The 17,988-nt window shown below is 51.2% G+C and overlaps 1 protein-coding gene across 3 annotated transcripts in view; it reads right to left on the minus strand.

Annotated features, from left to right (window-relative positions):
• The window catches only part of GRM4 (glutamate metabotropic receptor 4), a 219,690-nt gene that overhangs the window by 71,951 nt on the left and 129,751 nt on the right, over window positions 1–17,988 (minus strand). For all 3 annotated transcript variants that reach the window (XM_006025095.3, XM_006025093.3, XM_006025094.3), the window contains one exon: window positions 224–359. In XM_006025095.3, coding sequence (XP_006025157.1) covers window positions 224–359 — 136 coding nt within the window. The remainder of the gene's footprint in view (window positions 1–223; window positions 360–17,988) is intronic.

Consider the following 17,988-nt stretch of genomic DNA (forward strand, 5'->3'; position numbering starts at 1 on the left):
CAGCAGGAAAGTGCCCGTGTCCAATGCTGAGTATATGGACATCCCAGAGCCGGCTGCAACATCGGTCTGTAACACCCGCTCGGTAGGTGCACATAGCAGGAAGGATCCAGATGGGAGCAGCATGAGGCTGGGTGGTACCAACACAGGCAAAGCACCTTGTGGCTTCTGTCCTCCCACTCCCCACTTTCTCCCCCATCCCTAGGCCAGGTCATTCTCCCCTCACCTGATATCATCCTCGTTGGCAAAGATGATGACAGCTCGGGCATGGGAGGTCTCCAGGAGGCGGCGAATGATCTTATCGAACTCCCCCAGCTTGGGTTCCCGCGGGATCTTCACCGACTGGGCCACGCACACTCCTCCTGTGGTCAGACAGGACACAGCGCATTAAGACAGGCCCTTAGCCAGCTGGCACGATCCCCCTTTTGGAACACAATCCCCCTTTCCGGGGCACCTGGCAAGGTGGTAGAAATGAGGCTCAATTTTCAGGTGCTTCCCGCAGATGGGAATGGGCAACCATTGACACCCTGCTGCCAGCGCTGACACGTGCTACTAGGACACGCTGTAGCACAGGGACATGGAACTTGCAAAGCAGCATGACATCTGCACAACATCAGCCATGTGAGACCCTGGGACATCAGCAAAAAAACATGGAGAGGCTCTATTTAACAGGGAAAGGACCTGCAAAGGCCAAAAGGCTCTCCACGCTGACTGGTCCCTGTATCACAGCAACATCTCACAGCCCCTTTCAGCATCATGACCCTGTCATGCCAGGCCGGAGGCACTCAGCCTTCCCCGAGCTGTCCAGCCCACTTTAAGCTTCTTATATGGCTGTGTACCCTGCGAGTCTGTCTCATGAATAATAAATGTAGCAACACTAGGCCATTACAGTGCTATGCCATCTCAACCGTGCTGTACATTTTTCCAGCAGCCCAAAAGAAACTCTTGAGTTGTTCCTCATTTTATTTCTTCTCTCCTTTCCCTCTTCTCACATCCCCACAGCATGCTGCGCCAGTGGACACGGTTTATAAAACACCGTGCTAGGTGCTGTACAGAAAGGAAGCGCACTTACACTAGAGCCAGCCCCCAAGGCCCTCCCATGCTAGGTGCTGCACAGAGAGCAGACAGGTGGCCTCTGCCCCAAAGTGCTCACAGTCTGGGGAACCAAGCCAAATCCATTACTGGTGTCACCTCAGTGAATTTTGCTACTTATGGTTTAATCTCCTAAATGGCAATAACACCAGCTAGGCTGAAACAAAGCCTTCTATTCTCATGCTCCTGGATATGGAATAAGCCCCACCATTTGGGTCAGGAAGGACTTCTACGTGTGCCTATAGAAAAGGACCGGGCAAGTACCATGCTCCAAAGAGCTCAGCTCCAGCACAATACCCCTAAATGGGTGGTGACAGGAGGGCTCAGCTCGTGTACCAGCACTCAAACATCTGCCCCTTCAGAATGATGGGCGCAACCGGCCCTGGCACAAGGACAAGGCACCAAGTCCTTGACTTGAAAGGATACAAAGCTTCATCTACAGCAGGAGGTCCCTGCAATGCAGAGGCTACACAGCTTCTGCAGAAGCATCTGCCTGAGCTCCCTGGCGAGGGGACCGGCTGGGTCATTGTCTTTCTGCTATGGCAGTTTCTATGCTCCTCCCTCGACTAAGGCTCCCCTTTGACCACAGCCCCAGAAACTTTGCAGCTGACCGGCCCAGCCAATCGACGGGCAGTTGAGAGGCAGCTAATTAAAACTTTCAAATGAGAGAGGGAGCAAGATGAAAATTGGATGAGCGACAGTGCCTGTGCCTGTTGGGCTCTAACCCTAGATGCTTGCCAGCCCTGGCCTCGCAACCGCCCAGTGGCTCCTCGCTACAACATTTTTGCAGACGCCAATAAAAAAAAAGGAGAAGAGCTGGGAGAGAAAATTAAACATTCCAGGACCTTCTGGATATAATTGATGGTCTCAATTTGCATAGTAAATGACACGGCGGATGCCTCGCCTGCCACAAAAGGATCCCTATTTAAGCAAAGGTCAGAGTAATTAGTGCACAACTGCCATTGCCGAGAGAAATTTCCCAGAGCGCCCGCCATCCAGAGAGAGCAGCCCTCCCTGCAACCCAGATGAGGTGCAGCAGGGGACAAAGAGCAAAGGAAGAGCAAGAGGAGATGCCGGGACAGAAAGGCACTCCCCCAGCTGGAGGAGCCCACTGCGGGTGGCAGTGCAGGTCTCCTCAGCTGGGGTAATTAGCACCAACTGGCCCCAGGATAAGCAGGAGACTGGGTTACCAGCAGCCTTTGTATGGCTGTTGTACCTGGGAGCCCCAGGCAGGGACTGAGGTGGGTATGTGGCTGTTAAATCAGCATCAGAAGGAAGAGTAGTAATAACTAGCTCATAGCACTTCTCATCAGCCATCACCAGACCACTTCAGGGAGGAGGTTGGTACCATTAGCATTAGCTAGCAGGTAGGGGAACTGAGGCAGGGGGAGGTGAAGGGACCAGTGGCAAAGCCAGGAAGAGAAATTCAGCCTCTTGATCCCAGTCAGCCGCTCTATCCACCAAGCAACACTGCCCCTCCATGACACACTGCCCTTTCAGAGGATCCCCGAGTGCTTCAGAGCATCAAGGCGTCATTCTCATGAGCGCAGACAGCCTGTGCCCACTTCAGTCCAACCTGAGGGGCAAAGTGGTGCCGAGGCTTTGGGCCAACCCTTTGCACCAGGACAAATTTCACCTCAACACATTAACTATCCTACCCTTCCTGCTCCCAGGAGGTAGACAAGATTCACGCTCCCCCTCTCTACAAAGAGGCAGGGAGGGGATACGAGCTGCTCCACCACATGCAGCAAAGCAGGGACAGAGGCAAAAGTAAGATCAGAGGCCTCATTAGCTTGGCAATCTCTGCCAGGACAGAGAGGTGGGAGGTGGAACATGCAGGGAGAAGGGGTAGAGGGATTCCAGTGCTGCTTTATTAAGGCAGCTGTCCAGATGTAGCTCTTCTTTCCCTGAACAGGTGGGGGTGCAGATGGGATGCAGGGAACAAGTGAACCTAGCAACATTTTTGCCTGCTCTTTTAGACCAATATATTCTCATCTAACGTGGCCATCCTATTACATGCATTACGGTAACAGCTGGAAGGCTACCCAACTGTGGACCCCCTTTAGAAGGCGGCTGCCACCCTAGCTCTGTCCAAGGTTGGGCAGCAGCACCCCCTGGGAAGACGCAGCGTATGGTGACAGAAGGGTCTCATGGCAGCTGAGTGAGTGAGTAGCACAAACTAGGCTGGCACCAGGCTTCTTCTGTCAGCAGAGCTGCTTCCAGTCCGCTGATGTGGAGGCAATGACCGCCCCCCCAGTGAGCTAGAGGGTGAAGATAGGGTCATGGTGCTTCTCCTTATCTCTGCCTCCTCCCTATTTACCTCCTCAGCTCCCCCTCCATCCCTCTCCTCTGCCCACCCATGGCTGCACAGCCCCCGATTGAAGTCAGAGATTAGCAAAAGGCTCGTTTGTTGGCTGGCTGTAATTGCCAGGGCAAAGGAGGGAAATGGCATCTCCATGGCAAGAGGAACCCCTGGAGGTGAAAGGTTAATGGAGAGCAGCTCATGAATAGCCATGAGTGCAAAGCCATGCACGAGGTCTTCACTGCCACCCTTTCTATCCAACGCTGACGTCTTTCCCATAGCAGGCTTCCCAGGACTCTGCTCCTCATGCCACGTAGCTGGTGAGCTCAGGCATTATGAAAGTGCCCATCACCTTGGTCTCTAAGCTCTGTGTCTTTCTCCTGGAACCACACCCTGCCACCTGGTCATGCAACCCAGTCCCAGCTCTTGACATTTCCTCTGTGTTCAGCACATAAAAGGTGCCCGAAGTCATGCAAGCACTTAGCAATATTAAGCCTCATTGTGGAAAAGAAGAAAACACCCAACAACAACAAAAATGGACATTCCAGTGACTGAGTTCTTACCCCCAGGGGCTGATAAACCATGGCAAAGGTGGTGATGTCTCGAACGCCTACATACTAGAGCTGGACGATCCAAGGAACTAATGAAGAAGTGAGGCTATACCACTGGTTCAACCACCTGTGACTGCAGCACAGAGCCTCAGACTATGCAACACCTGCTGCGATGCCCGCTGCTTGCAGGGCCATGTACAATTAATGAGCACAAGCATGTATAACAAAATGGTCAAATGTGGTGTAGAGACAGGAGAAGAAGAAGAAGAGTTGAAGAGAGGATGGTGGGCAGTTTCAGTACAGAAGGGAGTGAGGCAGCTGGAGAAAGCTCCTTAAGGATCATGTCACACTGTACCAGGGGCAACAGCCCTCCTGAGTATACAGGTACAAGGGGTTACAACCGAGGCCTTGGAAAGAGCCTGAGTGAGGCCAGGAGGAGCACGTGCAGCACAGACAGGTGCATCTGAGAGAGCTTTCACCTTGAGCACAGGGAGGGACAGCAGTGGAGATACAGTTGGGTGGACTTCACCACCGGGGGCGCTTGTACACATGATGGGGGTTTATTCCTCAGGGCTTTATTTTATGTCCCCCTAAATTGAAACAGTGCATTTTTAATTGAAACCCACCATCGTGTTACGGCAAGGGACCCGATCCTTTCTTCTTTTTTTTTGTCAGAGCTGGAGCCTGCCTGAGGCTGGTGGGGTGAGCTGCCAGTGGGCTGAGTGGCCCCTGAGCTGTGGGGCACCCCAGTCCTTCCCTCTGCAGTGGCGGTGCCCCCTGAGGCCACCCGCATAGGCTACTAGTGGGCCTGATTCAAATGTTCCCCAACCTGCTCTTCCAGGTCCATGTGCACCATCCTTGCCACCTTCCCCAGCCACCAGCAAACCCAGCCGCCCCCCTGCTGCCTTCCTGCACTGCCCCAGGGGCAAGCCAGCCCATTCCCAGGCAGCCCCAGACAGCCTGCCAGCTGTACGAGCCTGCTGAAGGCAGAAGCAGAGAGGCCCAATCCTTTTTTTCTATGGAGCCTGCCTGCCTCCCCCCGTGGCCGCAGGGCAAACTAACAGCTGCATCGTTGCAATTTGCAATGATGCAAACTCATTTAAAACCCCCCAAACTCTTGCACGTGTACAGCGTGATGCCATTAAGCCACACAAAGCCACATTTTCATCACGCATACATGGTAATGGCATCACATATCCAAGCACCCTGGCTGAACAAGCCCTCTGGGCACCCTGGGCTGCACTCAGTTTGCACTGCCATCGTTAGGCTGCTACGGGGACCTGAGCTAGCTACACGAAAGCCAGCTCTGCTCCTCCAGTCTGCTTACACATGCTGCCATGGCCCCTCCGACTGGATCATAGACGTATCCGAGACAGCAGGAGAGAACACAAGTCTGTGCATATGAAGTGGGGGGAAGAGACGGCCGTTTATGAACGACAAACCAGAGGTGCATGCCTGACAGACCTCTGAGCGCACGAGCTGCTCCGTTCCCAGAGCCCAGGGTGTGTCAGCAGGATCTGAGCCTGGAACTTCCAAACAGCCCTTTTACCAAAAGCTCAGCACATGACAAGCCTGGCCGCGTCCTGCCATGTTAAGTCTGATCTGGGTTGACAGGTAGAAAAGCTTTAAACTCTATAGGATCCGTGACTCTCCCAATTGTCTGTTACATATTTAAAGCTAAGGAGCAAACAAGCAAGGTACATTTTGGTATATGCAGAGAGCACACCGGGAATTCCTGTTTGTGGGGAATACCAGGTCAACAGACATTGCGGGAACAGTGAGTCATCCACTCCAGACTCAGCCAGGCACCCTCCAGCAGGGTCCCTATGGTAGATTAAGATGGCTAGGCAAACGCAGGTTGATGCCTGTTCTATGCTCACAAAAGCAAATACCGGTCACTGCCTCATATGTGCATAAATGCAAACCCACATGGCTTGCCAGTGCATACACAGGCACGAGAATCCATGCAAACATACATAAGTGTACGTGCACAAAGGCAGATGTGCAAATGTTCACACCAGTGTATGCACACAGATATACACATATGCACGTGCCCAAACCCATTTAGACACTACAACTGGAGGGGGAAATATGTATGGTACATAGGCAAATATTCTACTGGGAAGCTGGAACACTGAATGCAACCAACTCCTGAGCTGTAAAAGCACATTAGCATATACATGGACACGCAGGCAGATATAGCTGAACCCACACAAGCACCAGTAAGAGCACAGCACATGCTGTCCTCCATCATAATATTGACTGGAAGTGACCCAATACCATTCATCCTCCCCATGAGCACACACATGCAATCTGCCCTTAGTTAGATACTGGAAGGAAGCTTTCATCATGGAATTCAATTCTAACACCCCAAGCTGGAGCATGAGCTCCTGCAGACTGCAAGCTGTCTGGGGCAGGGACCGTCTTCTCACTCCGTGTTTGTACGGCCCCCACCACAGTGGGGTCCTTGTCCATAATTAGGGCTTTTAAGTACACACAGTAATAATGAATAATCATAATTTACACTGGTTCCACTCTGATGTAACACCCTTAATTGTAATGGTGATATTTCAGAGCAGACCCAAAGCCCCCCACTGCTGGGATTTCACATGGCCCTGACTTCCCAACACTGGTATCAGCAAAGGAAGATCAAACTTTTTTCCCACCCCCAAATTCCAGTCACCGCAGGCACCGGGGCAGGAACTGGAGCATTCTAGGGGCAGGTGACAGGGGGAAAAAGGGGCACGTTATCTCTATTCAGAGAATGGGATACGTAGGCTGAGCCCTGCAAACAGCACAGGGGTTTGACTACTGTAAACAGGAAAAAAAAAAACCCCACAGCATCCATGAGAAGGGAAAGAAAAGCAAGCAGAGATCAGTGTAGCAGGGTCTTACCCAACAAATACACAGATCCCCAAGAGATATGGGTATTCTCTGCCTCTCCCATCTACCCCAACTGATATATGTGATGCCTGCAGAATCCAAGAGAGATGCACTCTATGGAACCAGTGTCATATCATAAAAGATCCTCTTCAATACCAATCAGGAGCTGTATCACCAGTGCCTACAGGTGTGATTAGGACCCCACTGTGCTGGGAGCTGTACAGACGGATAGGGAGAAGCAATCACTTTCCCTAAGGGCGACAATCCTGATGGACAGACATGCTGTAGAAAGGGGGACTGACGTCCAGAGAGATGAAGCCACTTGTCCAGGCTGGCTCAGGGTGCCTGTGGCAGACTAAGGAACCAAACCCTGCTTGCAGCATGCAAACTATCAGCTCGCTCTTCCCACCTCTCCACTGGCGGCTACATTACAGCCCTATTGCACTCAAAACTGTGCCATTGTTTTTATTGTAGAAAACGGGGCCAATTTCAAGTTTCTTTCCCATATGGGGAGCCAGATGGATGGAGAGAAAGAAAGTGGAAAAACAGACTCCAAGACAGACAGATCAGCAGAGCGAGGCAGAGAGCGTATGAGAGCAGCAGCAGGTCCTGTCGGAGCCGGCTGCCCTGAACTGCCGGCGAGTGGCTGGCCCCTCTTGTGCAGCTGCCAAGCCCCCGAGGCAAACCCAGGCTAACACTGGCTAAGCCGCCAGCCCTTCAAGGAGCCACTGCAGCTTAATTACAGTTTCCATGGCAATAAAAGGAGAAAATCCAACAGAAGCAGCAGTTTGCAAACAGGAGAGCCTTTCCCAGAGTGCTGGTGCATGCAGGCAATTGCACTCATGTACACACACACGCACGCACACACACTTGAATACACGCACGCACCTGCACGGCTAACCTACCTAATCTTATTACAGAAACAGATGTGCACACAGCATCATGCACTCAGGGTGCAGAGGTGAGCCCAGTACTGGTGGCTGGCTGCCACAAAGCCCCCCGCACTAGCCAGACCCTCCTTCCCCCTCCTCTGCCTGGGCTATTTCCTATTGCAAGGAGGCCAGAGGGAAGCCCGGTGCTTTCAATTCCCCGGCTTCACTGGGTCTGGGCAGGGCTGTTTTGGCCTGAAGCGGGGTCAGGGTAGGGAGTTGCCCTATCGGGGAAGGAGAAGCCACCCTACCCTATTATCTGAGCACTGCAGCACCCCACACCTGCACTGGGCAGGCAGTGGAGAGATGAGGCCCAGGGATCAGGGCCTGCACCAGGGCTGGGGTAACTGCCTCTGGCTGGATCACTCAGCACTGGACAGCACTACAGCCTGCAGCAGTGCCTGCTAAGCCCCCACTCCAGCAGCACCAGCCACATCCCAGAACTGGGCAGCACTGACCTCCTTCCGGCATGTCAGAGCCTGGCAAGACACCAGCCTGCCTCTGTCTGCACAACCCCAGCATCCTCCGAGACTCCTAATCTTTCCTGGCATGTTCCACAGTTAACCTCTGACTCCGCGCTTGTCTCCCCAGCAGTTGTATATGCCACGTCTGGCTCAGCCTAGGATTCCCCCATGGCCAGCAGCGCTCCAGCCTCGCTGTTTCCAGCCATCCTTGACAGACACCAAGGAAACAGGATTTCCCTTCACATCACCCCCACCGTGCTGCTCCCTCTGGGGAGCCCAGCCAGCCAGCTTTGTGCAGTGATGCTTTCTCAGTTACAGCCCTGTCTTGCTAACAGAAGGTGGAAGGTTCAAGTCCAGGTCCTGCCTAATTAGGAGGGAAAAAAAATAGCTAAACCAGTGGATAAAACAGATCAGAGAACACAACACATGTTCTGCTCTCAGATTTGAGGTGAAGGCTCTCCAGAGTCCTTGAGAGAAGCACCCAAAATAGCAGCTTTTGCCTCGCATCTATTACAATCTTTAATTGCTCTGAATGTGCCTTTGGCAAATCCTTTTTGCCCCCTCCTGTCACAAGCCCTGGCAGGAGACAGCAGCAGGAGGGAAGAGAGGCCTGATTAGGAGTCTGATCTGAGCAGCAGTTCCCCTAGGAAAAGAGGGGTGAGCGACTGGATCTCTTGTGTAGCATCAGAGACTGGCAGCAAAGGGGAGTGACAGCCCAGGGAGGGACAGGGATGGGGGACTTGTCACTGCTTTTGGGTCAAGCATCTAGATGGTGAATGCAGCCCCCGGCACAGCCAGAGACGTGCAGGTGAGGGAGGCAGATAGATTGATGGAAGCCTAGAGAACCAGGGGCAGGAAGCAAAAAGGTACCTGAAGCCGGAGGACTGCAGGCCAGAAGGAGCACCAGGTGCAGCAGGAGGCAGGCACCAAGCGAGCAAGCAAAAGGACAAGAGTGACCAACAGAGCTGAAAGCTGGAAACTGCACAGCACAGTATGTGGGAGGCAGAGGGCAGCAGGCGAATGGAGCCGCAGGCCTCGCAGGGGGAGTGGATTCCTGCACAGCCTTGGAAGGAGCTGAAAGCTGCTTGGTTTAACATCTGATCCACCCTCAGAAACCCCTTGCTGGGGTCAGGGGCCGGGGCAGGCGTGTCACTGAATGCAATCTATCCCTTCCATTATGTGCTGAGGTTGCAAGTTTTTTGGAGCAGGCACCACCTTTTTGCTCTGTTCATGCAGCACCTTGCACAATGGGGTCCTGATCTGTGACTGGGCCTTGTCAGTGTTGATGCCCAAACACACCTCTACAGTTCCCAATTGGGGAACCCAAGTCTGCTTCCCTCTTTCTTGCCTCTGGGACCGAACTCCAGCTCACCCCACGGCTCCCAACAAAGTGTCTGGATCCACCCCTGCCTTTCAGTCTGCTGAAAGGCAGGTGGCCACCCTGCAGCTCCAGAGACACATGCAGCTCTTCAGAAGTTAATACGCATCTCCTTGAATCATTGCACAAGCACATGGTGACCAGCTTCCATAGCCGTTACGTCACGTCGTGTGCTTGTGCAAAGATTCAAGGAGATGTGTATTAACTTCTGAAGAACCGCATGTGGCTCCAGAGCTGCACGCTGGCCACCCCTAGCCTGGTAGAACTGCCGAGGCCCAGCAACCTTAGAGGACTGAGAATAAGGCAGCCCAGAAAAAGAGTCCAGAGTTGAGAGAGACTGGACTTCGGTGGGCTCAAGCACAAGGAGATGACATCACAGTAAGAAGAGATGATTTAGGAGATGAAGGCCACATGTAAAGAACATAAATGACATAATAAATAGCATTCACAGCACCCCAATTGCTGCTACAGCCTTTCTAGGACTCACAGCCCAGGATGATAATGGGATTGTTTTGAATGTTTAATAGGGCCCCTCACACGCATTATTTTGCAAATAAGGAACCACTCAAGGCTGCAGCAATGTCAGGCTCATATAAGTAAGACAAGGACAAGGCCAGGCTACCTCTGAGAATGGGTTTCTGCATGTGGAACAGAAAGCTGCTGACGAGGCAGGGCCATAAATAAATAAGAAAGGAGACTCAATCAATGGCAGTTTTGAAGCGGCTTCGCTAGTAAGCAGCTATGTTAAATCACCCTAACAAGAAAACTAACCAGAAAGGGATACGGACGATTAGCGTGTAATGAAGACCTCATCAGTGTGATGGCCGAGAGAAGGCAGGTGAGGGAATCCAGGGGAAATGGGAGCAGATCTAAATCAGGACCTCTAGATGATGGGCACAGCAAGGCCTTGATGGGATGCACTTGCTGAGCCAGGGGGCAGGGGAGAGGGAGGAAAAGCAGGTGCAGCAGTGAGGAGAGAGAAAGATGGAGCCTGGTGCCTGGTTAATGCAATGCAGAAGGATGGAAAGACGGCGAAGGGGAAAGGCACCAGTGAGGATGAAACAGGAAACAACACACTGGGCACGTCTGCACGGGACGCTTCGAGCGCAGAAGACTAATCCTACTGCACATTAGCAGGGCAGGAAAAACCCATGCTAATGCACTAATGAGCAGTAGATTTAGTCTACTGATCATTAACGTCAGAAAAGGCCATTCCTAATGCGCAGTAGCATCAATTATGGTGCATGGCATGTGTACCTGTCATTACAGGTACTAAACTTAATGCTTTATAATTATGGGACATTACTGAATGTGTAGACGAGCCCACTGAATGGCAGATGGGGTGGGTTTCTAGAGAGTAATTTGTGTCAGGGAGAGCCAGTGAGCTTTGGACACCCAGTTGGAAAAGCGAAACCAGAGCCGGAACCTGCCAACAGTTAAACACCAGTGTAATGTATTTATGTGAGTCGTTCCACTGGGTGCTAGGGGAATGTTGGATTGCCAGACTGGATCCAGTTGTATCTAGCTAGCACGGTCTCTCACCTCCACCCCAGGGCAGCACCAGCTGATTCAGATGCAATGCAAGATGCCCTGCATTTGTGCAGATCTGGGGCGATTTCTTCCTGTATCCTCTGCTGATTAGAGGTTGACTTCTTCCCTCTAACAAGAGGGTTTATGGTCCCTCCAGAATGCTTCACTTGAACCTTTGCTGTTAGATTTACAATTGATTTGAATGATAGATCTGGCCAGGACCTCAAGAGGCCACTGAACTCAGCCCCTTGCTTCATGCAGGCCCATCTTCATCTAAACCATCCCAGCCAAGGGTTGGTCTTGTCTGTACAACCTCCATGGACAGATTTCACAATTTGTCTAGACAATCTGTTCCAAGGCTTAATCATCCTCAAGAGGTAGAAAGCTCTTCCTAATAACTAATCTAAATCTCCTTTGTTGCTTTTTCAGTTTATTATTTTTTTGCCCTGCCCCTGGGAACACAGAAAATAGTCAATCAGCATCCTTTTCATAATAACCATTTTGTACTGGAAGGCTGATTTCCAATCCCACACACAGCCTTTTCCTTCTCTAAACTAAATTATCCAAATGCTTCCAACTCTCTTTCCTTATAGGTCATGTTTTCCAGATCTTTAAGCATTTGTGTTGCTCTGCACTGAACTCTTTCCAAATGGTCCACGTCTTTCATGAAGCCCAGGGCTTCATACTGAACACTGTATTCCAGGTGAGGTCTGACCAATTGCTACTGCTTTTTAAATGATTAAGTTGTGTCCTTGGTCTCAAAGATACCTTGTTACAATGAATTTCACAGGCTAACGCTGTTTTGTGCAAAAGAGAATTGTCTTTGTTCTCTTTGAAATTGGCTTCCTTGTCGCTTCATTGAAATCAGCACGCCAGCTCCAACCACCTGAAAACCAAATGTTGGATCCCTCCAGAATCACAAGCATGAGATTTTAGATATGATAAATTCAAGCTTCCATCTGTTGGTGGTTACTGGATTTTAAGCTTTTTCTCTGCATTGGAGAAGCTGAGAAACTTCGTCTTTATTTTTAGTGAAAGCTGAGATTTTTATCACAATCACGTGACTCCAGATGCTGGGGCTTTAAGGAAAATACCAAATATGGCAAATATTACGATAAAGTCAAAGGAGTCAGCAACACTGCAAATGAACCCCCATTGTTTTACCATGAGAAACGACTAACATAAATACCTTACTGCTCATCTTTCCCTCTGCCTTTATCTTACCTTCTCAAAGGTAAACCACCCCAGGCTTTTCAACCACGGTCACTACGGCAGTGCCCAGATGAGTTAAATTACTCAAACACTTAAGCGGCATAGGGTCTGTGCCTTAGGGGGTAAAGACATCATATTTCCAGATTTTAATAAAGTTTATTTATAGTTCTTCACACAATCTAACTTGGAAAATTAATTCAAAATTGATTCGGGTATAAGTACCATCCACAGACTATGAAGGAATATAAACACTCTGAATGCCACACAGTACTATGGTGATCTGAGAGCAGTGTCCAGCAGATAAAGTACAAAGCCTGGCAATACGCCCGATTTTATTTAACTTCTTTATTAATGACCTGGAAAAAGAGGTAAACAGCAGGCTAATGAAATTTGCCGACAATATTAAATTGAGGGATGCTGCAAGAATAGCCAAGGACAGAGGAAATAACACCAAGGGACTTGGAGAATTTGGCAGCAGGGAAGGCTATAACCTGGAATCAAATGCAAAATGTTCAGCCTTGGCGAACAGCAAGCTAATAGAAAAGTGATCTAGAGCTGAGATTTCAGGGAATTCATCGATGCTCTGAGCCTGAAGGGACCCGCTAGATCATTTCACTTGACCTCCTGCCCAGTTCAGAGCAGAGATCATCAGTCACTTACTCCCATCACCCTTTCAGTGGGAGCAGCAATGCTCCAGCCTAGGGGTGAGAGTTGCCAGGGAGAAAGATTGCCTTCCCGTCCTTTGTACTCTGATCTCTGGGAGCCTCCCATAGCATCAGCAAAGGGGCAAACTGGCAAGCACTGGGGCCGGGGTAGGAGGGGACTGGGAGAGCTCTGATGGTCAGACAGCAGCACTGCTGTTCCCTTTAGACACAGCCCTGACACATGGAGTTAGAGTAGCCCGGGCACCATAATTAAGGAAGACGAAGAGGCAGCCCTTTCATCCTATGCTGGACCTCTTGATGGGTGCAACATAGAAATGAGAGAAAGAAAGAAATACCTAGGACAGCCAGGACTGTGGATTTCTCTCTCACCGCCACACTCAGTAGCAGCACCCGTCTGTCCCTGACACATCCTGGCTATACCAGTGCCCACTCTACACTGGCAAAGGGTAACGAAGAACAGAAAAGGGAGCTGGCATCTTCCCTTCCCAGATGCATTCACTGCAGAGAAGCTTTGCTGCTCACCTGCCCCAGCAAATTAGATCAAGAGCCACTCAGCTGCAAGTTGTTCAGCTCCCAGGGGTCAGAGCGGGCCATGCTCTGTTCTGTACAGTGGCCCTACATCACCCAGCACTTGCAGTGGCACAATAGTCCAGGAAATATGACCGAGTGTGTTGTTCGGCCATACACTTTCAACTTCAAGTGCATGGATGGAGGAGGGGGGAGGCAAAATACAGAAAGGGAAGAGGCACAGTGGATTTAGATTTCAAGCACTGTTAGCAAAGTGGCTCTGTCAGCACGCTTGGGGATTATTAAAGACTGCACCAAGTCCAACACCCTCAGCAGAGCTTGCACGGAGCAGAGAAGCCAGAGCAGCAGCCAGTATTCGGGCATGGCTCCAGCACAGCCAGCCTACTGATCATGCAATAAGGCTAGATGGAGGGAACGCAGATGCCTCTCAGAGACCCACACGCAATCGAAGTGCTCCCCACTCACTTCCAGAGCCGTGCAGACAACCTAGTCCCATTCCTCTGCTGATACTGGGATTAGCAATTGTATCATCCTGCTGCCAGATGGCCCCGCGCACCGCGCAGAACTCCCAGCAGAGCCCAGCCCCTGGTCAACGAGAGACACAAAGCCGGCACCTGAGCTGGGCACGAGCCTGTTTGGGTGTTTGCAGCTGTTGCCTTTAACCAAGCACTTCTTGCATGAGGGCAGCCGGGATTGCACACATCCCAAGGGGAGCTTTGTACTGCAGGAAGGCATGGAACAGTGATCCCTTGCTCTCTTTTGCACATTACCTCCAGGCACAACGGCAGCCCGTGGCCATTCCTCCCTGAGCTTTGAAGCACATTCAGGGGAAAAATCAGGCAGACAGCTGCCATTTGCCATAGACAGAATGCCTGTGGGACTTGCTATGGGCAGGGAGGCCACACTCATTCCAGAATAAACTGCAGCCAAAATAGACCGGCTGACATAAATAAGCTTCACTTTTCCATACACAAGTGTGAATCCTCAGACACAGGTTAAATCACTCTTTAGCGAGTCCCTGGTACAGCTAGGAATTAAACTCAGGCCTTCAACCAGTGAGTTTTATGTCTTAACCAGCCTTCCAACACTAGATCTAGCCAGTAGGTTACTCAAGGACCATGTATACTACCTCTATCGTGATCCCCAGATGATGACTGAGAAACAAGCTATGTTTTTTGTTATGCAAGCACAAAGAGGCCTTACAGCAGGTGGAAAGCAGCCCTTGTGCTCAGGGCTTCCTCAGGTTGGAGATTAGTGGTTCGATGCTGTAACCCCAGTTCCACCAGCCAAGAGCAACAGGGTTTGGTCTGGTTCGAGACAGGGCCATAGGCAGGGTGTGGGTCTGGGGCCCAGATTTTGCAGGAGGATGGGACTGAGGGAGGGGCCAGGTTTACTTGGCGCTTCTCTAGCTAGGTTTGAATGTGAGGCCATTCTTATTCCATTTAGAAAGGAGACTTACCTCCTAGATCAGGGATTGGCAACCTCAGGCTGGAGTTTGCAATCTGGCCCCTGTGACAGGCCATAAACCTCTGTTCCTCAACCTCCCAGGACCCAAACCACGTGTGCTGACCCTTGCTGCTGATCCCTGGCTCCTTTGCAGCAAGGGGAAACTCAGGCACCAGAGCAGCAGGAAGGGCTGCAGTGGTGGGTGCTGCAGAGGGGACAGACAGCACAGTGCAGCTGCATGGCTTCAATCCCCCATGCCACCCTAGACTGCACAGGACATTCATGGGCTGGATCCAATGTGTTCATGGGCCATAGACTGGCAAAACCCTGTCCTAGGTCCTCAACCACCGCTTCCAAACCTTGGAAGTGTTTAAAGACTTACTCCTCAGCCCCCGAGTTTGCAAATGGACCTTTCTCTTAGCAAAGATCCAGCTTGCCTCCATGCCATGCTCACAGCCTATAGAACCAGGAGCAGGGTCTGAAACAGATGCCTCTCTCCATATTGCGTCAACCCTGTCCCTCTCTTCGCAAAGCCTGAGTGCCCCATCGTGTCCCAAACGCCAGAGCACCTGGACACTGAGCTCTGTCCCAGTTTTGCAGCTCTATCCAGTCTCTAATTTTATCTGAGTGCCTTTGTGCCCCTCTTTAAATGCACCCAAAAAAAAATAACTCACAAAGGCTGGGGATACTGGAATACAGAGGCTTCTGGCTGCCATTGTTCTCTAGTGAGTCATCCCTCTCCAGAATAGAAGCGGCTGATATCTTAAAGACACCGGAAAAGTTTTTCAGAATAAAAGGACCCTTTCAAGTGAGAGCAGCTTTTTCGGACTGGCAAGCAGCAGCGCAACGGGGAGGAATTTTTCCCCCTTTCCCCTCCTGCAGACCACTTGATCAGCAACTAGGTGGGGGGGAGGAATTGTTCCATCGCTCGCAGATGCTTCTCTCACGTGCTCATGACACTGCTCTTGCTGAAGCATTTGTGCAAGTGCCAGACTGCCAAACTCAGAATAACTTCTTGGTTCCCTGAGAAAAATCAGAGATGTAAAGGAAGTGAGGAACCCAGAAAGCATTAAAGCCCTTGTTCAGCCTTATCCTCATAGCACACAGTGACACCCATCCCTCTTGGGAACCAAGGCTCCAAGAGATTAAGTGACTCACCCACAGCCCGTACGTGGAAGATAATTGCATGCTAAACCTTCCTTAATAAAACAGAAGTGGCTCCAAACCACCAGCCCAGACCCAAACACCCCAAAACTTAGGAAGGATAAAAAAAAAAAATCTAGCTCCAGCTCCCAGGTCTTGGATCCACTGGTCAGAATTGCACAGAACTCGGTAACTTCAGTATGCGAACAGCACAAACCTTGCTTTCTGTTTTAATCCCTGTGGATTCATTCGCTCGCTTCTCTCATGCACACTCCAGCAACTGCTGTGAACTACAGCAAGAACAGAGCTGCACCATAAACTCCAAAGTCCAACCAGGATTGATTGGGGTGGGGGGAACCCAGCTTACCCTTAGGGAAACTTGTTCCTAACTGTGCCATCACATCGCAGCTCCTGACTCTCCAATACCACTTAGCTAACAGCGTGGATGAAGCCTGCAGGAAGGATGAGGCCTGTGCCAAGGGAACAGGCACGTGCCCTAGATGTCTCGCGTCTGTACTCTAGATTTCCATCAGCATGGGAGCACCGAGGCTTACGGGGCGGTGAGCTGTCAATGCAAACGTGCAACGACCGAAGGAACAGCGTTGGGATGGAAGTCATGTCCCTTTAATAAATGCCGTGGTGGAAAAAGCCGGTGCTGGTATCGAACACGACTGCCCCCTAGGATTTCACTGGGTGAGGAATGGTCACATTTTCTCAATGGAAATTACACGCTCCCCAGCTGTCCGTGGTAATCAATGCGCCGGGCCGCCACACCGACAAGGGAAGGAATCAAAATAAATGAATAAATCATGCTGCTTCCCTATTCAGAAGGTAGCAAGCAGGAAGCAGGACACCTGCCTGGGGAAGGAATGAGGTCTGCATGGAGGGAAGATGGGCACGGGAGCTGCAGGCGGGCAGACTTCAACTCCATACTAGGCACTCGACTTCCTTAATTCTGTGCCCGTTACCTGTCTGACATGGCAAGATACCACCCTTCCCAAATCACCCATGCACTGACAGCTACCCACACCCAGCCGGTGGGCCTGGGGGATGCTGGCGGTGAGGGGCTCAGGCAAGAGGACTAAGTAGCAGAGGGCAGATGCAGCCCCACTCGGTAGCAGAGCCGGGGTGCGCAGGTAGGTGTAATAGCAGGTGGGAGCGTGGCAGGGGTATGGAATAGCAGAGTGACGTTGTAATGCAGGGGCAGAAGATACCGAGGTGACAGACAGACCATCTGTCAGTCAGTCTGGCGCGGGCAGCGGCGTGGGAGGTGGCCGTGCAGGTGGGGGGAACCACCAGTGCAGAACAAAGGAGCTGAATATTTCATTGTCGGGAGCCCGCTTACCTAGCGCAGCCGAGACTTTTAATGCCTGCATTATTCATGGCCTTTTCAGCACCGTAATGGGAAGGGGAATGTGATGAGCCATATTCTTAATATCTGAACATGGAACCCATTTAGTCAAAACACTTAAGAGGAGGAAAGGAGTTGGGGGGGTATTTCCCCCATGTCGGAAACTAAACAGGTAGGAAACTGGAAATTCCTCATTTACACCTCCACCTTTCCCAAGGCAAATGATCTTCCCAGCTTGTCCTCTTACTTGCCCCTTCTGAGGGGCTGGTGTGAGGGGGGAGGGTGTCATGTATTGCCAGGGAAAGGTGTTGGTGTGACATCCCAGGACACCCTGCTTAGCCTCATTTCTACAGCAAGCTTCCCTCTACCCTGTGTCTCAACTCTGCCTCAAAGGGTCTCCCTGCTAAGGATGAGAGGAGAACTTGGTCTCCATGGTTCATCCTGGCTTTGACCTCAAACCCAAGAGGTTGGATTGAAGTAGCAGCCAACGCTTGCTTGGACCAGAACAGAGACCTAG

The sequence above is a fragment of the Alligator sinensis genome, unplaced genomic scaffold, assembly GCF_000455745.1.
Source record: "Alligator sinensis unplaced genomic scaffold, ASM45574v1 scaffold872_2, whole genome shotgun sequence".
In the NCBI taxonomy this organism is placed as follows: Eukaryota; Metazoa; Chordata; order Crocodylia; family Alligatoridae; genus Alligator; species Alligator sinensis.